The sequence below is a fragment of the Vipera ursinii genome (assembly GCF_947247035.1).
Source record: "Vipera ursinii genome assembly, chromosome: 9".
Taxonomy (NCBI): domain Eukaryota; kingdom Metazoa; phylum Chordata; class Lepidosauria; order Squamata; family Viperidae; genus Vipera; species Vipera ursinii.
In genome coordinates this window covers 24903395-24924849 of record NC_139523.1, presented here as the reverse complement: position 1 = coordinate 24924849, position 21455 = coordinate 24903395, and the positions used below count along the sequence as shown (strand labels likewise).

The window sequence follows — 21455 nt, the reverse complement described above, 5'->3', positions numbered from 1 at the left end:
TCCGGGGAGGGGTGGATCGGGCTCTTGGGCCGGCCCGGGTCGCTCCCGCAGGCTGCCTCTGATCTCGTGATAGAAAGTTTCCAAGTTGCTCTCGCGGCCCTTTCCCTGTTTCCCCGCCGCCTAGGTCAGGAAACCGCGCTCCCGTTTTCCCGAGTCAGCCGGCGAAGCGCGACCCTCGGCCGGGGCCCAACCGGAGCGCAGAAATCCGGGGCGGCGGTGGGGGAAGGCGGGGAACCGGCACCTAACGGGAGGCTCCGCTATGTCGGGCTTTGCACGTGCTCGGAGAACGTCGCCGCCGAGCGCCGGCCGGATCGGGCCACGGGCCGCAGGGAAAGGTGGGGACGGCTCTCGAGGTTGCCGAAACGGCCTCCTGGCTTGGGCGGGGGTCCCCCTCCTCTCGCTCGGGGGCAGCGCGGGCGGAGGGCGGGCGGGCGGGCGCGCGCGGGGCAGAGCGATGGGCGGCTCGAGCGGGCGAGCCCAGCTGCACGGGGCGGGGCGGGGCGGGGGGCGGGCGCCGCCTTGCCAGCCCCGGGAGCGCTGCCGGCCTTCGCGGGCAAACTTGGCCGCCGCAGCGGGGGCGGGCGGGGCGGGGGGGGCGGGGCCTCGCAGCGGGAGGGGCCGCAGGGAGCGCGCCTGGCCCGCCCCCCGCCGCCGCCGCCTCCGCGCGTCCGAGGCTCCGGCCAGCTGCGCCCGCGAGGCCGCTTCCCGCGAGGGGAGGGACGGCGATCGCCGGCAGCCCCGCCTCCCGGGCCCGGCGGCGGCGGCGGCGGGGAGGGGCGCTGGGGGCGGGGGAGGCGCCGTCCTCCTCGGGCTGCCGCGGCCCGCTTGGATCCTCCGCCCGAGCCGCGGCCCGGCCCGCCGCAGCTGCCCGCCGACCGTCCGCTGCGCCGCGCCCGCTGGGGCGCCGATGGCCGCGCCGCTCTCCCCGCCGGGACTGGCCCGAGGGGCGGCTAGGCGTGGGGCCGGCCTGAGCGTCCAGGTAAGCCGGGCGGGGCTCTGGGGGAGGGGCGCGTGCGGGGGCCTCGGGCGGGCGGGGCAGACGGGGCTTAGGAGGAGAGGGGGAGGGCCGGGGGCTCCCGAGCACGTGCAGAGCGCTGGTCCCGCACAGGTGGCCGGAAATAATTGACCCCCCCCGGATGCTTCGGGGTGTGGGGCGTGCCTCTGAGCATAGGCAGAGCGCCCGTCCCTCGCTGCGCAGGAGGCCCAGTGCCGGGTCCTTCCGAGCGGCGGGGACAGACCGACCCTTGTCAATGCAGTATTAATACGGTTCCGGCGCTGCGCGTCTGGGGGTCTCGCGCCCATCCTCGGATCTCACCCGCAGAGCGAGGCTCTCCCCGGCCACGGTTCCCCGGGAAAGGGAGGCGACTGCGGTGCCCGCAACGCCCCCTCCTCTGCCGGGTCCCCCGGAATCTGAGGGGCTTTGGGGGACAGCCAGCTCAGGGGGAGACCCTCCCTCTTCCTGGCATCGGATCCCGCATCCCCCGGCCTGCTGGGCGAGTCAGGGCTGCCCCGGCTGGCATGGTGGCACCAGCGGGCAGCCTGGCTGGCACGCCCGACTTCTTCAGCCAGGAGGACAAAGAGAAGGAGCAAAATCCAGCCTCTCTCTGTCAGGATCTGTCGGTGGTGCCTGGATGAAGGTCCTCTTTCCGCTCCAGAAGGCCACCCTGTTCAGCAGCCCCCACTGAATGGGGACGGAAGACCCCCTGAGACCTTCTTCCTTAAAGACATGGGAAGACAGTGGGCCAGAAAGCGGGGGAGGACAGCTATCTGAATTTAAGGGGGGGGAATCATCTTTACATGGAGGAAAAATAATGGAGGGGGCCTCTCGGAAGGTCTTCTGCTTGTTTGGACTCCGAACTGTCTCCTGACTGTATTCCCCACCCCCCATCCCTCCCACCCCCCAAATGCCCTGGCCTTGTTTTGCTTGGCTGGGCCTTTGGAATCAATTCCATAACAACAAACAAGCCTGGAGGTTTGCAATCCTAATGCATCGTGCAAACGATGTAAATTAGTGACAGATTGCATGCATTAATTGGGGCAATGCAAATCTGAACTTTTTTGAATTGGAAGAAAAAAAATTGAATAAGTGTGGGGACTTGGGTTGCTGGTTCAGGAATTCCCAGGCCTCCATTTTTTCCCTAGGGAGATCAAAGGCTCTGCTTACTTTGGGGCTTTGAGGGCTGCTTTTACCGGGGTCTCTGAGATTAAAGATGATCTTGTTTTGTTTTCTTTCTTTTTGTTCAGAAACCTTTGTAATACAGAGGAGTGAACCTCTAAGATGGGTGTCCAACCTGGGTGACTCTAAGGCTTGTGGACTTCAACTCCCAGAATTCCCCAGGCAGCTATGCAATCTGTCTCTAACTTACATGGTTTGCATGGTGCTTTAGGATTGCCTAGCTGACTGGGGAATTCTGGGAGTTGAAGTCCACAAGCCTTAGAGTCACCCAGGCTGAGAAACTCTGCTCTAGAGAGAAGCCAAGGAGAAGAACAACCAAGTTTCACCTTTGGGAGGGTCTCCCATTGTGCAATTAATCCAAAGCTGGTGGGCAGGGGAATGTCGCTGCCCCCAGCCCCCTGCTCTTTGTGCGAGTCATCGGATCCTGGATGCTGGCGGTATTCTGACATTCATTCTCCTGGTGGATGAGGTGGGGGGGGTCAGGAACACAGGCCTCTCCCCTGCGCTGTAGGAGGGGTCCACTTGGATTCAGAGCAGGGAACCGGAGGCTGCATTTCATGTCCCTTGGACTCAGCTTTGTGGCTCTCCAGCTGTTGAGTGGACTTCCCTTCTCCTGCTCTTCAGTGGACTTGCCAAGGATGATGGAAGCTGGAGTTTGTCCCACCTAGAGGACTAGCACCATCCCCTACTGAAAGCCGCTGGGCTTTTCAGCTCCTGATCTTAAAATCCTGCTTCCACGCCTCGTTTAGTTCAATAGAACAGAAATATGAACTGCTCAACAAACATTCCTTTGAATGTTTGGAGGTCTTTGAGTTGCCAACTTCGGAGCCTTCTGCCCTACGTCGTGGCGTGGAGGCTCCAAAGCAGGGCACATGGCAAAGCCGGGGCAGGTTCTGCACACATCCCTGAACAGCCCTCGACTTGGGGCTTCAGTGGAGCCACCCGGAGTAAATGGAGGAGACGGACAGCATGAATGTAGAGCCCCCCCCCAAAAAAAAAAACGCCCTCAAGAAGAGCAAAATGAAGCAATTTGATAGTCTGGCCTCTTTCGTATGTTATCATAGAGAGATCCAGCCTAGAACTAAGGAGAAATTTCCCGGCAGTGAGGACAATTAACCAGAGGAACGACCTGCCTCCAGAAGCTGCGGGCACTCCATCACGGGAGGCTTTTAAGAAGAGACCGGACAGCCAGCTGTCTGGAATGGTATAGGGTCTCCTGCTTGAGTAGGGGGTAGGACTAGAAGACCTCTAAGGTCCCTTCCGACTCTGTTATTCTGATGCCCTTGTCCTGGGCTGCCGAAAGTTTGCCTGTCCCAGATGTTTGCAGGAGGGTGTGAAAAACGCCTCCGCAACTCCCCAGTCTGCCTTTCCAACAATTTACTTTTCCTCTCCTTCCAGCTTAAGGCTTCTTGGGGGCTTCACGTCACTTTCTCTATTAGTAAGACAAATTGCTGCACAGTGCATGCTCGAGCACTGCAACTTAGTTCCAGGATTCAGCTGTGTGTAAATAAGAACTGGAAGAAGCTAATTCCGAAAGAAGGGAGGCCCCGAAGCTTGAAAATGCAGCCGAAGCATCACTGGATTTGCAAACGCCGCCGAGTTCCTTCATTCCAGGAAGGCGTCTAAACTTGCTTTTTCTTCAAATGTACTTGACACGTTCTCAGAGGCCTTCCTAGCTTCCTTATTCTAGGGGCAGTACAGTGTAGTGGTGAGAAACATCCTGTTCTGAATGTTTCCTTCAAAACTTTAAGTAACTTAGAGCACTTCAGCATTTTTTTTCCTCCTCAAAATCAGTGCAGATAGTCCTCGACTTATGACTATAACTGAGCCCAAAATTTCTGTTGCTAAGCAAGACAGTTGTTAACTGAGTTTTGCCCCATTTTACGATCGTTCTTGCCACATTTGTTAAGTGAATCCGGCTTCCCCCACTGACTTTGTTTGTCAGAAGGTTGCAAAAGGGGATCGTTGCAACCGTCGTAAATATGAGTCGGTTGCCAAGCGTCTGAATGTTGGTCACGTGACCCTGGGGATGCTGCAACGGTCGTAAGCGTGAAAAATGATCAGTCATTTTTTATTGCCATTGTAACTTTGAATGGTCACTAAATGAACTGTTGTAAGTTGAGGACTGTCTGTAAAAAGAATTTTGGACGCCTCGCAGTTCCAAACTGAAGCCATTCAAGAACATTTAAAGAACTTGCTTATCGATACAGCTAGCTGAGCTCAGCTTTTAATCATCAATTTGACCAGCCGAATTGTAAAACGATTAATCTGCTGTTTCCAGCAATGAGAATGCTAATTGCTAATTTAATTTGTAGAGGGGCCCTCCTATTTTTCTTCTGGAACTGCATTTTTCAAAGCCAGCTGCTGCTGCAGCTCACAGTTACAGGCAGGATTTCTAATTGACACCATTGCCTCCATTAAAACTTACTCTAGGATCCATATTGAGTTTTGACAATGTGCCCAAATGCTGAAATATTTAATAAGAGGCTGAAAACTATAGGCAATAAGCCACTATAAATGACCTGATTAGTTAATATCCCTATTGCAATCGTTCTAATTTGCAGCCAGCATTAGCGGCTGGAGAAGGCTGAGGGACATTCACTGCCCAGCTCCTATTAAGCCCTAAATCAGGGGTGTCCAAGCTTGGCAACTTTAAGATTTGTGGAGCCCCGCCTTAGGTGCTGATTCGGACAACCCACGGAAGTCTCTGGTCAGACGTGTCCCATCCTTTCTGATGCCGCAACAAATAAATTGAACCGAGGCCTCTGCACCCACTGTCATCTTAGAAAGGTAGCGGGCTACAGCATTCCCATTTGCCTCCCAGATATGTAGGTACTACATCCCCCATCGTTCCCAGTCTTAACAGAATAACAGAGTGGGAAATGACCTTGCAGGTCTTCTAGCTGGCTGGGGAATTTTGGGAGTTGAAGTCCATAAGTTTTAAAGTGGGGAATTTTGGGAGTTGAAGTCCATAAGTTTTAAAGTGGGGAGTTTTGGGAGTTGAAGTCCATAATTCTTAAAGTGAGGAATCCTGGGAGCTGAAGTCCACAAATCTTAAAAATGGCCAGATTTGGAGACTCCTGAGCCAGAGGATTCATCATTTATGACCTGGACTTCTGGCAGTCAGGCTCACGGCCTCCTTGCCTTTTCTGCTGTCAAGGAATGTTGCCATGCTGTTACACGGAAAAGATTAACGGCATTCTCATCAACTTCCTTGCTGGGCAGGTGAGTGGTTCTCCAAGCGTTTGGGATTTTCTCAGCTTGGCTACCCAGGCCTGGATTTTTTGCAAACTGAGGGAGGTCTTAGCTAACACTTGGGACACCCCCCCCCCCATTTGCTTTGCTGTGAGAAGTGTCAAAAGAGAAGCCTGAACACACAGCTGAATTTCTACAAGCTGTTTTCTCCTTTGTATACCTAGAGGTTTCTGGCAGAGTGGGCATATTCAGATCTTGAGTTTATTAGCTGGGGAGGGTTTCCCCCCCTTCTCACTTTTTCTGGCTCCGTTATTGTTTAAATGGCAAAGAGAGAAAGTGACTGGCGTCAGGCAGAGATTGAGAAGACCCCAAGGGGCTGCCCTGTAGAAATGAGCTCCTCCTACTCCCCTTCCCCAGAATTTCCAATATAATGTCTAAGAGTGGCAGGAAAAAAAGGGGGGGGGGTTACAAGTGGAAGAATCCACTAAATGGTCTTCTATTCCGTTTCTTAGTTATGGATTTGGGGGGGCTTATCTTTTGGAAAAAAGAGAAATCGATATAGCTTTATGTGGAGATTTAAGATTAATTAAGTTGATATTTACTACATTCCTCTCCTGTGTTTGCTCACTAAGTATTTGATCATGAAATATTCATTTTCTTGCTGGGTGTTAAACAATGATGCTGGATGGCAAGGTTTTGTCTTTATGGTAATTTTTCTCCTTTTGCATCCCTGGGCATCAGCCGGGTCATCTCAGGTGACCCGGGAATCTGTTTTCTTTGGGATATTTGCAAGGAGAAGAGAAAGCAAGATTGGATTTTATAGGGGGAATAGATAGTGCACCCCAGAAAATAATAATAATAATAGTAGTAGTAGTAATAGTAATAGCAATAATAATAATAACTGGTGAGATCATAAAATAGAGAAAGTCATAGAAAATGATAAAGTTAAACCGCTCTGGGACTTCAGAATTCAAACCGACAAGCAGCTGCAACATAACACCCCGGACTTTTAACAATTGTCGATAAGAAAGACAAAAAAGTCTGGATAGTGGACGTGGCAGCACCTGGAGACAGCAGAATAGACGAGAAAGAAATGGAGAAGATAACAAAATACAAAGACCTACAAATAGAAATAGAAAGACTGTGGCAAAGGCAAGCAAGGGTAGTAGTACCAATAGTAATAGGTGCCTCGGGTGCAATCCCAAAACAACTGGAGCACCACTTGAACACCATCATCGGCATTGGCCAATTCGCCATCAGTCAATTGCAAAAGGCGGCCTTAGTAGGGACTGCTTCCATCCTGCGACGGGATCTGTAATGCCATCAAACATCCACAGCTGCCTATCCCAGGTCCTTGGTAAGGACTCGGTAGGTAGACAGAAATGCCAAATCCAGTCTGAACATCTGGCTGACTGTGCGATGATCAGTAATAGTAATATAATAATAATAATAATAATAATAATAATAATAATAATAATAATAATAATAATAATAATAATATAATATAAAACCAAGGGATATCTTAGAAGAGTGGTTGTCTACAGAGTTCCCCTCTGTTGGGACTACGTGCCCCATCGTTCGGAGTCTGGAAGAGGCCTGAGCAGAGAGGAGGGCTGAGCGGTCGTCTCAAGCTCCTTGGGCCGCGTCTAATCCCTCTTTCTCGAGAGAGAGGCGCTTTCACTTCATCTGTTACTGTGATGGTGGCACGAGAAAGAGGAAGGAGACGGCAAACCCCGAACACGCAGCTTTGCCAGGGCAAAACACCGACTGCCAGTTTTCTCCCCGAATCAGAGGAATCCGATGCAGCTGGTCCTGGTCTATAACAGTTTGCTTAGTGACCATTTGAAGTTACAACGGCACTGAAAAAAGTGACTTCTGGCCATTTTTTGCCCTTCTGACCGCTGCAGCCTCCCCCGGTCGCGTGATCAGAATTTGGATGCTTGGCAACTGGCGTGTACTTAGGATTGTATTGGGGTCACGTGACCTACTTTTGCGACCTTCTGACAAGCAAATTCAGCGGGGAGGCCAGATTCACTTAACCCTGTGACTAACTGAACAACTGCAGCGATTCACTTAACAACTGTGGCAAGGAAGGTTGTAAAATGGGGCAAAATTCACTTAACAACCGTCTCGCTTAGCAACAGAAAATTTGGGTTCCATTGTGGTCCTAAACTGAGGACTACCTGTATTTCTGTATTTTATTTATTTATTTATTTATTTATTTATTTATTTATTTATTTATTTATTTATTTATTTGATTTGATTTGATTTATATACCGCCCTTCTCCTGAAGGACTCAGGGCGGTGTACAGGGCAATAAAAATAAGAATACATTAGTTAAAATAATATTAAAACCCAAATCCATCAGGCCAGGCCGGCTTGTTCGAATAGATAAGTTTTTAGATCACGCCGGAAGGAGCGAAGGTCGGGGGCCATCCGGAGTTCAGCCGGTAAGCGGTTCCAAAGGATTGGCGCACCCACCGAGAATGCTCTCCCCCTGGGGGTCACCAGCCGACATTCTCTGACCGGTGGTACCCTGAAGAGGCCCTCTCTGTGGGAACGTACAGGACGACTTTGATGAAATAATGTGTTTTTTAAAAGGATGCTCGCCTCTGGGGTGGTTGGGGGGGGGGTGTTTTCCCCCTGCCAAGAAAATCCAGGAGAAGGAGACCTCAGTAAAATGCAGGCCCCGGGGTCTGCTCTGGCGCCTTTTAAAAACTAAAAAAGATGCCGGATGCCGAGAAGAGGGGGTCCTGCAAATTTACTCCAGGTTTAACCCACCGTGAGGCCAAACGGTGGGCCCGGCTGCAAGGCCCCCCAAGCGAGGCACCGGCAGCCTTTGGGCTCTCTGCCGCCTTGTCAAAGACGTTGTTTATCCTTTGGCTGAAACAGGCGGAGCTTTAGGGATGGACAGAGAGGGGGGGAAATGGATGAAAAGCACCGTCGATAAATGTGAATCTTAATCCAATTTGTCATTCGGCAGGGTCGGTTTTGAGCGAGGAAAAGGCACCCCGAGGTGTATAACTCTGCACATGGTCCAGGAAGAGTGAAATGCCCCCCCTTTCCGTAATTCAGGACCGTGGCAAGGGATGTAGTCCCTACATATCTGGGAGGCAAATGGGAATGCTGTAGCCCGCTCCCTTTCTAAGATGACAGTGGGTGCAGAGGCCTCGGTTCAATTTATTTACTGCGGCATCAGAAAGGATGGGACACGTCCGACCAGAGATTTCCGTGGGTTGTCAGAATCAGCACCTAAGGCGGGGGTGTCCAAGCTTGACCACTTTAAGACCTGTGGCTGGGGAATTCTGGGAGTTGAAGTCCACAGGTCTTGAAGTGGGGAATTCTGGAAACAGAATCCAGAAAATGTATAGTGTACAAATTTGGAGACTCCTGAGCTGGAGGCTTCATCGGTGGAGACCTGGACTTCAGCCATCAGCGGTCACTTCCCCCTCTTTCTGATCTTCTGGAGGAGCCCGTGGAGCCCCCTAACCTCTCTCCATCCTTTGCCTTGCAGCCCCCTCCCTGACCAGCAGCATGGAGGGCCTCCTGCTGTGCCTTTTGGTGCTCTTGGCCCAGCTGGCCCGGGTGCAGGTGTGTCCCAAGCGCTGCGTCTGCCAGTACCTCTCGCCCTCTTTGGCCATCCTGTGCACCAAGACCGGCCTCCTCTTTGTGCCCACCGTGATTGACAGGCGCACGGTGGAGCTGCGCCTGACGGACAACTTCATCACTGTCATCCGCCGGAAGGACTTCTCCAACATGACCAGCCTGGTGCACCTCACCCTCTCCCGCAACACCATCAGCCAGATCCTGCCCTACGCCTTCGCCGACCTGCGCAGCCTGCGCGCGCTGCACCTGGACAACAATCGGCTGCTCCTGCTCGGGGGCGAGCAGCTGAAGGGGCTGCCCAACCTGCGCCATCTCATCCTCAGCAACAACCAGCTGCAGGACATCTCCCCCGTGGCCTTCGACGACTTTGTGGGCACCTTGGAGGACCTGGACCTCTCCTACAATAACCTTGCGCAGGTCCCCTGGGACACCATCCACCGTCTGCACAACGTCAACACCCTCAGCCTGGACCACAACCTGATTGACTTCGTGCCTGAGGGGGTCTTCAGCAACCTCCTCAAGCTGGCCCGCCTGGACATGACCTCCAACAAGCTGAAGAAGATCCCGCCGGACCCCCTCTTCCTGCGCATCCCGGTCTACGCCAAGTCCAAGGGCTCCCCGCCCTCCTCCTTGGTGCTCAGCCTGGGGGGCAACCCCCTGCACTGCAACTGCGAGCTGCTCTGGCTGCGCAGGCTGGCCAGGGAGGACGACCTGGAGACCTGCGCCTCGCCCCCCGACCTGCTGGGCAAGTACTTCTGGACCATCCCCGAGGAGGAGTTCATTTGCGAGCCGCCCGTCATCACACGTCACACGGGCCGCTTGGTGGTCATGGAGGGTGAGGGGGCGGTCCTTCGCTGCCGCGGGGTGGGCGACCCAGAGCCCTCCATCCACTGGGTCTCCCCGGAAGGCAAAGTGGTGGCCAACACTTCGCGGACCGCCTCCTACGACAACGGTACCCTGGAGATCCTGATTGCGGCCGTCCAGGACACGGGGATCTTCACCTGCATCGCCTCCAATGCTGCTGGCGAAGCCACCACGTCCGTGGAGCTGGTGGTCAACCTGCTGCCACTGCTCTCCAACGCCACCACCCCCAAGGTGCCTGAGGCCGTGGGGCCTTCGGACATCCTCACCTCAGCCATGGCCACTCTGCCTCTGGGCGCCAACGATACAGGGGCCTCTCAGGACAAGGGCGTGGTGGTCACAGAAATCTCCTCCTCTTCCGCCCTGATCCGCTGGTATCCCCAGTGGCACATCCCCGGCATCCGCATGTACCAGATCCAGTACAACAGCTCCTCAGATGACACCTTGGTGTACAGGTGAGCTGGGTCGTCAGTGGCAGCGCTTGGGAGTCCTTCAGGTGGGGGGGACCATGTGCCGCCAGGGGATAGTAAGCGCTGGGCAGACCCTCCAGGGCTGGGAGAGGCTTTCGGCTCAGGTTGAGGGAAGGAATGGCCAGGCCGGCTCCTAGTGACTGGATCACCACCTGCCCCCAGGAGTTGTGGGGGCTCCAGCACTGGGGATTTTCAAGAAGAGACGGGGCAGCCGTTTGTCTGAAAGGGTGTTGGAGCTTTTAGACTTGTGGACTTCAACTCCCAGAATTCCCCAGCCAGGTTCACTTAACAGCTGTGTTACTAGCTGAACAACTGCAGTGATTCACTTAACAACTGTGGCAAGAAAGGGGGTAAAATGGGGCAAAACTCAGCCGATGTCTCAGTTAACAACAGAATTTTTGGGCTCAATTGTGGTCGTAAATCGAGAACTAGCTGTATAAGGTATGTAGACAGGAGAAAATATTAAACTAAGATAAAACCATAAATCAGCATATTATGTCGCAATAGAGGTAGATAGTCTGCGCCATTTTTTACTGTGAGCACACTGGCCCACCTTAAGAATGAAATTTCAGTTTGATATCCAAGGTCCGGGAGGGGATGATGGGTCCCCGGTGCCCTGGGCCAGCTTGGAGGGGAGCCTGGCTGAATTGCTCCAGCCTCTCCGCTGCTTTCCCCTCCCTTCTTGAAGGTCAGATTCCTCCCCGCCTGGCTAGGAATGCAGACCTGGCAGTGGAATGCTGGGGGGATCCCAGAGGAGCAACTCTCAGCCTGCACACCGGTGTTTCCCCCCCTCCAAAGGCAGCATAATGAAGGCCAAAGAAAGGGAATTTGCATGATTTTCTTCTTTAAAAAAAGAAACCAGGCTGTGGCACCAGCTTCCCCTTCTTCCTGAATGCCGGGGAGGGATGGGGTGGCTGGCATGCCAGGGTGTGTGTGTGTGTGTGTGTGTGTTTAACAGGATGCAAAATGTTGTTTCCTTTCTAAGGTGCTGAGTAAACATGACTAGGAATCTAGCATTTTTGAGAGATTTGCAGAATCCCTGCCGATCTCCAAACAGCCGGATCAGATTCCACCCCCTGGCTGGGGTGATTCCTTCCTTTCTGGAGAACTCAGACCTGCTGCGTTTCAGGGATAAAATTTCAATTAAATTTCCAAAGATGTTTAGGAGTTCCCAGCCAGTCTGAGCAAAGCTCTTTCCTGTGATTTGCTTCCATTGGGAAGGTTCATGTCTGGAACCCGGAGCCGGAGGGGGCCTGAGGGATGATCCCTTAACCTTGGGCATTGCTAGTGACCCACATTCCCTGCTCTGCCCCCCCCAAGTGTACTGGACCACAGCTCCCATCTCCTCCAGCCCAATATGGGGTGGAGTCTTCAGCTGCCAGCCACGGGGAGTGACAGTCCCTGCCAGGTTAGTGCGAGACAAGGCTGAGGGGTGGGGCACTGCAACCGTCGTAAGTACGAGTCAGTTGCTAAGCCTTGGACTTTTGATCACGTGACCATGGGGACACTGTGACAGTTGTAAGTGTGAAAAAGGGCTGTCATTCACCTAATCAGCAAATATGTACTGTGGGACTATAGGAAGGACTGTGCCCTTCCCTCTGCTGTGGGCAAGGAGGCAGTGGGGGGGCATGCTGCCACCCCCTCACCCCATCCTGCTTCCCTTTACTGAATCTTATGCCTCGTTTTGCACCATCTACCCCTTCTGAGAAGAGGGTCAGGCTAGATGCCCCAGGCAGGGAAGGAGCCCCTGGACCCAGCGGGCAGGGGGAGCACAGGACCCCCTGGGGGGAGGGGCTGGCATTGGAAGAAGAGGGGGCTGAAAGATTCAAGACCCTCTCTCTGCCCCCTCCCTGGGGCTTTTCTTCCTCTTCTTCGCCCCCTCCAAGCACCCCCCCCCCGCTGCATTGCTCTCCCGCTTTGCAAAGAGGTGGGGAAGCTCTCTGGGGGAGCGGGGTCTTCTGGGTCCCCCCAGCTCTGGCAGTGGGCCCAGCATCCACTGCCTGCTGGCCGGAAAGGAAACGAATGCGGGCTGACCTACTTAGGATGCAGAATTGGGTTTCAGCAGCCTTGGTGCGTGCGTGCGTGAGAGCCAGCAGGGGGGGGGGCTGGGGAGGGTGAACTCCCTGCTGCCTGTTGTGAGTCAGCTGGGGGTGGGGAGGGGGCCGTGCGCGGAGGGGCCGGCCCTGCAGGCAGGAGAGCTTTTCGAATCCAGCTTGGGCTCAGCATCTATTGATCCCAGCCACCCCAGGCAGGCGAAGGGGGGGGGGGTCCTTCGGGCTCTTTGCAATGTCACCAAGGCTGGAGGGGGGCCCTCCCGAAAGAGGCGAAGGGCCAGCAAGAGAGGATTCTGGGATCTTGGGGTGGCGTGGGTCTCTGGGTTTCTGAGGGCTGCCCACGCCATCTGCACCGGTCCCGCCTGGCTCTGCCTGAGGAGGGGGGGGCTCAAGGACAAAGGTGGGGGGGACGTTACCATGCAGGGCTCATTTTCCTGAGCTGAGGATTGTGAGAAGCGATGCAAAAGGGCAGGCATGCTGGTCAGGTGGTTCTGCAGCGTCTCTGTGACTTTGCCTGGGGGGGGGTGCCCTGCTCAGAAACAGAGGTGGGGTGGGTAAAGAACAGATAACGGGGGGGGGTGTTACGGGGCTCCTGGGCTGCCTTGCTGAGGAAGAGCACTGTCTGGGCCCACTGATTTGGGGGGCAGAGTTTGAGGGAAGCGCCTTCCTTTTCAAGAACTGGGGAGGGGGGGGCTTAAGGACAGGGTGTCCGACAAACAGAGGCGTTTTTTCTTTCTGAGTCACAAACCAAGCCGGGGTTGTTTTACAGCTGGTCCTTGATTTACGACCACATTGGAGCCCCAAATTTCTGTTGCTAAGGTTGTTAAGCGAATTTTGCCCCATTTTACCACCTTCCTTTCACCGCAGTTCTTAAATTAGTAAACCCGGTCAAGTGCTTCTGGTTTCCCCCTCGACTTGGCTGGTCAGAAGGGCGCAAAAGGGGGTCACGTGATCACACTGCGACCGTTGCCCAGGGACGCTGCAAGTCGTAAGGGTGAAAAACGGTCAGAATTCATTTTTTCAGTGCCCGTTGTAACTCCGGACGGTCACTAAACGAACTGCCTAAGCCAAGGACCACCTGTGTTCTTCCTGGATTGTCTCGCAGCCCCCAAAGCAAGAAAGAGAGAGGGGGAGGCGTCTTTCCTTCGGCTGAAGACACCCCCCCCCAGGGATGCCCTGGGACCCTTCCCCCTTGGCAAAGCTCTTGCAAATGGCAGGTTTGGCCTGAGAGGCCGGATCCTTGCGCCAGTGAATCTGTGGTGCCTTTCATCTGGGCCGGGTCCTTGACACACCCCCCGTCCCCCCCAGCTCGGCTGCTGCCGCTTTGTAAACAAGTCCTGCAGCTTTAATGAGGACCGGGAAGACGGTCTCTAGCTGCAGGGCCTGGCCCCCCTTGCGGAGCGGGACAGCTCTGCTTTGTGCCGGGCGAAGAAGAGGCTCCTCGTTCAACAGAAGCCCCCTGCGAGTTTGTTGACATTTAAGCGGCTCGGCCTCTGATCAGCCTGAAAGCCTCTTAGCACAGTTCCCTCCCGGTCTTTGAAGTCCAAGATGGTGGGAATCATGTCACAGCCGTGGGAAGCCCCCTTCAGAAGACTCGTGGTCCGCCCCGGGTGGAGGACGTGCGCAGAATAGAGTGGCTGGCTCTGTGCCGGGATCAGCCGGGTGGGCTCTGGGGACCTTCCATGCGAGTGGAAGCGAATATGAAAGGAGGCTCAAGAAGGAAATTTTCACTGGTGGTTTTCAAGAAGAGACTGAACAATCACCTGTCCGAGATGCTCTAGGTTCTCCTGCTTGAGCAGGGGGCTGGACTAGAAGACCTCCAAGGTCCCTTCCAGCTCTATTCCATTCCATTCCATATTCTATTCCATTCCATATTCTATTCTATTCCATTCCATATTCTATTCTATTCTATTCTATTCTATTCTATTCTATTCTATTCTATTCTATTCTATTCTATTCTATTCTATTCTATTCTATTCTATTCTATTCTATTCTATTCTATTCTGGACGCCCTAAGGAGTGGGGCTGGGAGGGGCCTGGAGCGCCACAATCTTTGAGCAGGGGGGCAGCTGCTTGGATGTCTTGATCTGGCCTTACAGGAGTGGAGGGGACTTGAGTGCCAAGGTGGACTCTTGCCCCGAAGGTGCTCCAGACCACAGGAACCCAGGGGTGCCCAGACCTCCCCCAGTCAGGTCACGGGGTGGGTGTTCAGGTCCAGGGCTGGTGGTCTTACCTTGCAGGAGGCAATCTCATTTGGGGAATGGCTTGCCTCCAAACGTTGTGGGTGCTCCATCAAGTGGAGGTCTTTGAAAAGAGTTTGGGTAGCCATTTGTCCTGGAGGGTATAGAAGGGGGTCCAACCGTGGGAACTTTAAGACTTGCAGACTTCAACTCCCAGAATTCCCCAGCTGGGAGTTGAAGTCCGCAAGTCTTAAAAGTTCCCACAGTTGGACACTCTTGGTATAGGGTCTCTTGCTTGAGCAGGGGGTTGGACTAGAAGACCTCCGAGGTCCCTTCCAACTCTGCTATTCTCTTTCTTCCCCCAGAATGATCCCTCCAACAAGCAAGGGCTTCTTGGTGAAGGACCTGGCGGCCGGGCGGGACTACCACCTCTGCGTCTTGGCCATCTACAACGACGGGCTGACCTCGCTGACGGTCACCCAGAGCCTCGGCTGCCTCCGGTTCAGCACCCTGAGAGACGGCCTGCAGTGCCACTCGCTGCACACCCAGTTCCTGGGGGGCACCATGATCATCATCGTTGGGGGCATCATCGTGGCCTCGGTGATGGTCTTCATCATCATCCTCATGATCCGCTACAAGGTCTACAGCGGCCAAGAGGAGCAGAAGATCACCAAGGTCAGCAACGTCTACTCGCAGACCAACGGCAGCCCCCCGCAGCCCCCCGCCGGGCTGCCCTGCTCAGCCTCCAGACATGACGGGTGGGAGGGGGAGAGCTGCCGCCGGGCCAGGAAGGACCACAGCCTGGCAGTGCCGGGCAAGGACTGTGAGAAAGGTGCACGGTCCGTTTCATCCGGCAAGGAGGCGGAGGAGGAGGTGTCCCCCCGGAGAAGGAGGTGGTCCCGGATGAGTCTTGACCACCACGCATGCGCCGGGCTGGGCCCCGAGGCCTCTGGAGCAGAAGAGGAAGGTAAAGTGAGAGGGGCTTCTCCTTGGCTTACAGTGACAACGGCGCTGAAAAAAATGGACCTCCGGCCATTTGTCACATTTGGCAACTGGTTCATACTTGTGACCGTTGCTTTGTCCCAGTGAGTGAGTGAGTGAGTGAGTGAGTGTGTGTGTGTGTGTGTGTGTCCTCTGTGATCCTCTTCTGACAAGCGAAGTCAGGGAGGAAGCCAGGTTCGCTTCACAAGAGTGTGACTGGCTTAACAGCCGCAGGGATTCAGTTAACGATTGTGCAAGAGGGTCACAAAATGGGGCAAAATTAGAGATTTGGGGGCTCAATTGTGGTCAGCAGCCAGAAGCCTCTGCCCAAATCTTGTCCCCCCCAGGCTTGTTGGCTCCTATCCAGAGGTGCCAAGAGAAAAATATCTCAAGTACTTGGTGAATTCGCTCATGAGGAAGGAGTAGATCTGCGAAGATCTGACCTGGAAAGTCAACACAACCCAGGTGGCCAGAAAGGCCCAACAGAGACTCCGCTTCCTCGGGGTCTTGCAGAAAAACAGGGTAGAACAACAGCTTATGACCCTCTTTTACCGGTCTACTCTAGAGAGCGTCCTCTCTATGGTATCGTGGTCTGGTATGCTGGTCTGACAGCCACGGATAGGAAGGCATTACAGAGGGTGGTGAGCACAGCACAAGACATGGTGGGTTGTCCCCTGACACCACTGGATGACCTTGCCAGGGCTCGCTGCCTTGGAAGAGTGAGGAAAATCCTCAGGGATGACTCACACCCTGGACGGTACCTCTTTACTCTCCTACCATCGGGGTGGGAGATACAGGAGTATAGCCAGCCAAACTCACAGGCTGAAGAATAGCTTTTATCCGTGGGCTGTCAGGCTTTTGAACGGGAAATAATTTTATAAACTTTTATGCATGATTGACTTGCGAGGCCGGTGCGTTGTGCAATTATTTCACATGGTGTAATAAGATGGAGGGTTTGTGTCACTGTGAGTTGGGGGTGGGGGCACAAGCGGTGGTTCAGACAATCTCAATGTATACATGGTTGTACTTTGACAATAAAGGTTCGTTCAAGAAGGGATCCGACCAGAGCATGTTTCTCAACCGTGTCCCTTTAAGAACATGTGGACTTCAACTCTGGCTGGGGAATTCTGGGAGTTGAAGTCCAGACATCTTAAAGGGACACAGTTGAGAAACACTGCAATGAAGGCAGGGGGGATTCCCTTCTTTTGCTACACTGCTTAGCTCATGTCAACCCCCCCTTCCCCTTTCTGCTCCTTGCCCTCCCCCCTTGCTTTCTGCAGACCCCCCGTTAGAGGTCCCAGCCGAGGAGAAGAGGAACGTCAATTGGACCGGCGTCGTCAAGATCTGAGCCCTGGCTGTTGGCCGGCGAAGAACGAGCCACAATCGGACCCCAGCCCCGAGGTAGGAGCTCTCTCTGCACCCTCCAACCAACCTATTGCCAGAAAGTAGGGGGCCATAGCAGGAGGGGGCTTGCATTTGAAGAGGGCAGCTGGCCTCTCATCTTTGCACACAGCAGCCAGATGTGCAGAAGGGTGGCAGCTGAGTTCTCTGCCCTGTGGGCACTTCACCCAGCACCCCACTGCTCCTACTTTGCCATCCTCTGTGTGTGTGTGTGTGTGGGCATGTGTGAGTGTTGCCATGAAAAACGGCTTTAGGTCCATGGGTCCTCCCAAGTTTTTTGAAAGGAGAATGAGCACGCTTAAAACACGAAGACTTGAGCCATTCGGAGAGACGGTTCCTCCTTCAGACACCTGAAAGGCAGGCTGGGAAGAGACCCCGGTTGCATTGGATTTGGGGGGGCCATGCGGAAAGTTTGTGGGAGCAGTCAGTCTGTGCTTCAGGCAGGCAGCACTGACAATCAAGAGTGCCAGGAAACCAAACTCTGCTGCTCTCTCTCGCAGGCCGAATCCGGAGATTCCTTGGCTGTCCCTCCAGATGGTGCCGCGGACCCAGGCGCCCCCCCAGCTCAGCTGCCTCTTCCTGGGGGGGTGAGAGGCTCTGGGGTCTCACCTCGGCCTTACGGGCATCTTTCCACTGGACTCTGTTCAGGACCCGTTTTCTACAAAGACTGTTTTTCTAAGCCACACCTGGAATTTTCTAATAAACGGAGGTGAAAATCGGGGCGGTTTCTTCTGAGAGGAGGATGAGGGTGCCTGGTATCCTTCGGCAGGTATTGGGGGACGGGTGGGGGGAGGGGACGGGGCAGAAAATGCAAGGAAAACAACTAAGTCCTGATGCTCATTTCCTTGATCAGCTCAAGGGCTGTTGCCCACCCCGCAAAATCAACCCAGGTGGTCCTTGACTTACGACTGGTCAGTTAGCGAACTTTCAGAGGTACAACAAACCTCCCCAGGGCTGCCTACGCCCCAGATTCAAAGTTCTGACGACTCCCCTGGCCGTCACGTGATTGGAGCACTTGGCAACCAGCCCAATTTGCAGCCATTTTGCGGGCTTCTCAAATGCCCAGGTTTGTTTTAGTCCTCGGACACGGAGAAGAGCAGAGCCACCCGGAGCCCAAAGAAACACACAGCAATCGTTCCCCCCGCCCCCCCCCAAATCAACCCAGGTAGTCCTGGACTTAGCGACCCTTCAGAGTTACAACAGACCCCCCCCCCGGGCTACTTGAGAGAGAAGAAGAGAAGCCCCTTCCCCAAGAAAAAAGCAAAAAAGGAAAACCTTTGGCTATCCCCTTCCTCTTTTGGGCTGCAGCAAGCGAGCCCAGCGTCTACCCCCCCCCCCCAAGATGCCAGAAGGGAACTCGGATGCAGCTGTCTTGCTGGAAATGGTTCAGGAACAGCTGGAGATGTCGGGGTGAGGCCTCCAGAGTGGGTGGGTGGGCTGGAAATTTGAGAGACCAGATGTTGCTTCTGTCAGGATCAGACCTTGAAGTTCCAGAAGACCAAGTGGGAGAGCAGAGCCCAGCAGGGTGGGCAAAGGGACCGGTCAGTCTCCACGCTCCTCCACTTGATGAGGGTTTTCTGAATTTATCACTTTATGAAATTGGGCTGAGGGGAGGCGGAGAGCTCGGCCGACCTCCTGCAGATGGATTCCTCCTCTGGAGAGATCTTCGTGTGCTCTCCCAGGGCTTCAGGAAACTGGGTCGAATCCCAGGGATCCTATTTCGTCAGGAGCTGCTGTGTGGGCCTTTCAGCTCGGCTCCCCGTTAATACAGGCCTCTTGGCTGTTATTCTCCCTCTTCTGGTTTTTACGCCTATTTCCCTCTGTGTTGATGCCCCCATTTTCTTTTTTTGGACCAGGAAAAGGAGGGCCATCCTTCAGTCACGGCTTCAGAGATTCAAAGTTCAGGCAGCTGGTATCCTAGGGCTGCAAATCCACCCTTCTTGGGATCCTGGGAAACGTCCGTCTCTGCCAGGGGGCCGTTTGCCCTGATCAGCTGTCCAGGGCCTGAAACCTTTCCCAGGGTCCCCCCCCCGCCCCTGCTCAAGCGGTCAAATCTGCCCGAGGTGGGATTTGTGTTCCTGGCCATCACGATGCAAAACGGATGCGCAGGCTCTAGGAAGAGTGCAGGGAAGAGCAGCAAAGATGAGCGGAGGCGGGGGGGCCCTGAAAGGTACGATGAACAGCCAGAGGATCGAGGTATGTGGGCTCCCTGGGTATTCTCCAGGCTTGCTGGTTTCCTTGCAGACATTTCATTACCAAACTATGGAACGGCATCAATGCACTCTGAGCTCGGTGACCTAGTTTATGCAATGAAGAAAGCCACCCAGCTCAGAGAGCACCAGGGTCCCCTCGCGTCAACCAGCAGCTGTAAATATTCCTTTCTGCTGGAACCAGGGGCGTTCCGGGACTTGGAAGGCTGCCAGAGGGAAGATGGCTTTGATTTATTCCCCATAGCACTAGAGGGCAGGACAAGAGGCAGAATCCCAGAATTGGAAGGGACCTCGGAGGTCTTCTACTCCACCACCCTGCTCAAGCAGCAGACCCTACCCCATTTCACACATGTGGCTTTCCTTTGTTCTCCAATCTTTTCTTGAAGACCTCCAGTGATGGAGCCCCCACAACCTCTGGTGGCCAGCCGTTCCACTGATTGTTCCCGGTGTGAGGAAATTTCTCCTTATTTCCAGGTTGCTTCTTTCCTTGATTGTTTTCCATCCGTTGCTTCTTGTCATGCAGTGATGGAAGTTCCTCAGAGGGAGACCCGGCCTGGAAATATGGAGGGATTTCCTGATTATTAAGCAGAGGAACAGCTTGCCTGCTGGAGTTGTGGATGCTCCATTGCTCTTAGGTTTTCGAGAAAAGATTCAAGATCACAGAAGGTTGGACTAGAAAATCCTAGCAATCGGATTCTGCTAACCTTTGTTCGCTGCCTGTTACTCAGCCGCTCTCCGCCCAGCGTTGGCCATTAAAATTCAGGTCACTCTGCGGCAGCTGGAGCAGACAGCTGGCATCTGGCCGGGAGGGCGGCTGACCTGCTTTCGCAAATGGCATCTGGAGTTCAGCAGCCTCCGGCCCTATTTTGGGGGGGGGAGCAGGGAGGGGCTGGTTCCCTGAAATGCAAGAGGCCGTCTCTGAGCAGAGCGAGGCTCCTGAGTTGTGGATGATGGATGCAAACGGTTCAAGCTTTGCTGAATAAGGAGCTGTGGGCGACGCACAACTGTGCTTGCAGGAGGTAATCACGGCAACATGTGGAAAATGCGACAACATTTCTCTGGGGACCGTGTTGGGATCTGGTGAGCGATGCCACCCGTAAATCGGCGTCTCCAGAGATGGGAGAGAGATGGCCGTGAGTGGCAGGGAGGAAATGCAGCTTGTGCAGAGGAGGCTCAGCCACACAAAGCACAGCCAGCAACAGGGAGGCCCTCAGTGGAGTACCAGCAGTCCTCGACTTAACGACTGCAACTGAGCCCCAAATGTCTCCTGCTGAGCAAGACGGTTGTTGAATGAGTTTTGCCTCATTTTACTACTCTTCTTGCCATACGTGTTAAGTGAATCCCTGCCGTTGCTAAGTTAGTAACATGGTGAAGCGAACCTGGCTTCCTTGCTTGTCAGAAGGTTGCAGAGGGAATCGCGAGATCCCGGGACACGACAACTCTCACGAGTGCATGCCAGTTGCCCAACATCCGAATTTTGACAAGAAACTGGGGGAGCTGCAACAATTCTGAAACATGGCTGTAAGTCAAGGAATGCCTGTATTTATGGATGGTTGGCCCGTGGTGGACCTTCGATCGTCAAGGTGTGGAGAACATCAAAGGGGCAAAGGCCAAAGGATGGTCACCCGTGGTGGAAGTCTCTCATTTATGTTAGATACTGGCCAAGTCGGCGTTTCTCAACCTCAGCAACTTTAAGATGGGTGAACCTCAACTCCCAGAATTCCCCAACCAGCTGGGGAAAGCTGGGAATTGAAGCCCACTCATTTTAAAAGTTTTGGTTCTTTGGAGTGTTTCATCATGGCAACAATGGCAATGCAAACCCAGAGAAGAAAACCAGATGCCTTAAGGCGAAGGAACAAATTCTAGGCACACACACACACACACACACACACACACACACACACACACACACACCCGGTCCAGGGCTGGTGAGAGTCTGGAATTGCCAAGGGTTGTGCCAGTTGATTGTTGGGAATACAAACAAGGTGGAGAGAAGCTGCTTCCTAGCACATTGCGGGGTGGGGCTGCTTCAGTTTAGCTGAGCTGCACAGCATTTGCTGGCTGCATCCTTTGCAAAATTGATAATGGGTTTAAATAAATCATCAGCCCCCTTGGAGGAACGGAGTGGGGGGGGGAGAATGTGACAGCAGACAGCTAAGTGTGGGTGGGTGGGTGGGTCTCTGTGTTCTGACAGGGAAGCCAGCAAGTTCAACATTGAAGCAAGGAGCTGTGTGTGCCCTTGGCAAAGCTGTTCAGGGCCTTGGGGCTGGGTGGGTTGGGGTCTCTCTCTCTCTCCACTGTGGGATGTGTTTTCCAGCAGG

At 54.3% G+C, this 21455-nt stretch overlaps 1 protein-coding gene across 2 annotated transcripts; it reads left to right on the top strand.

Moving 5' to 3' along the window:
• The first annotated feature begins 872 nt into the window (after positions 1 to 872).
• LOC310644861 (leucine-rich repeat and fibronectin type III domain-containing protein 1-like protein) lies at positions 873 to 17630 on the top strand. Of its 2 annotated transcripts, none has more exons than XM_083370176.1 (5): positions 873 to 979; positions 8886 to 10293; positions 14908 to 15509; positions 16804 to 16924; positions 17425 to 17630. In XM_083370176.1, exons 2-4 carry the CDS (start codon positions 8906 to 8908, stop codon positions 16869 to 16871), a joined length of 2058 nt encoding a protein of 685 aa, XP_083226302.1. In that variant the 5' UTR covers positions 873 to 979; positions 8886 to 8905; the 3' UTR covers positions 16872 to 16924; positions 17425 to 17630. The 2 variants fall into 2 exon arrangements, with proteins under 2 accessions (XP_083226302.1, XP_083226303.1); XM_083370177.1 differs by lacking the exon at positions 873 to 979 and adding an exon at positions 3644 to 3821.
• The last annotated feature ends 3825 nt before the right edge of the window (positions 17631 to 21455 follow it).

Coding starts and splice junctions, on each gene's coding strand:
- LOC310644861 (XM_083370176.1), top strand. CDS start 8,906: ATGGAGGGCCTCCTGCTGTGCCTTTTGGTGCTCTTGGCCCAGCTGGCC. Junction 10,294..14,907: donor GATGACACCTTGGTGTACAG/GTGAGCTGGGTC, acceptor TTCTTCCCCCAG/AATGATCCCTCCAACAAGCA. Junction 15,510..16,803: donor CTCTGGAGCAGAAGAGGAAG/GTAAAGTGAGAG, acceptor TGCTTTCTGCAG/ACCCCCCGTTAGAGGTCCCA.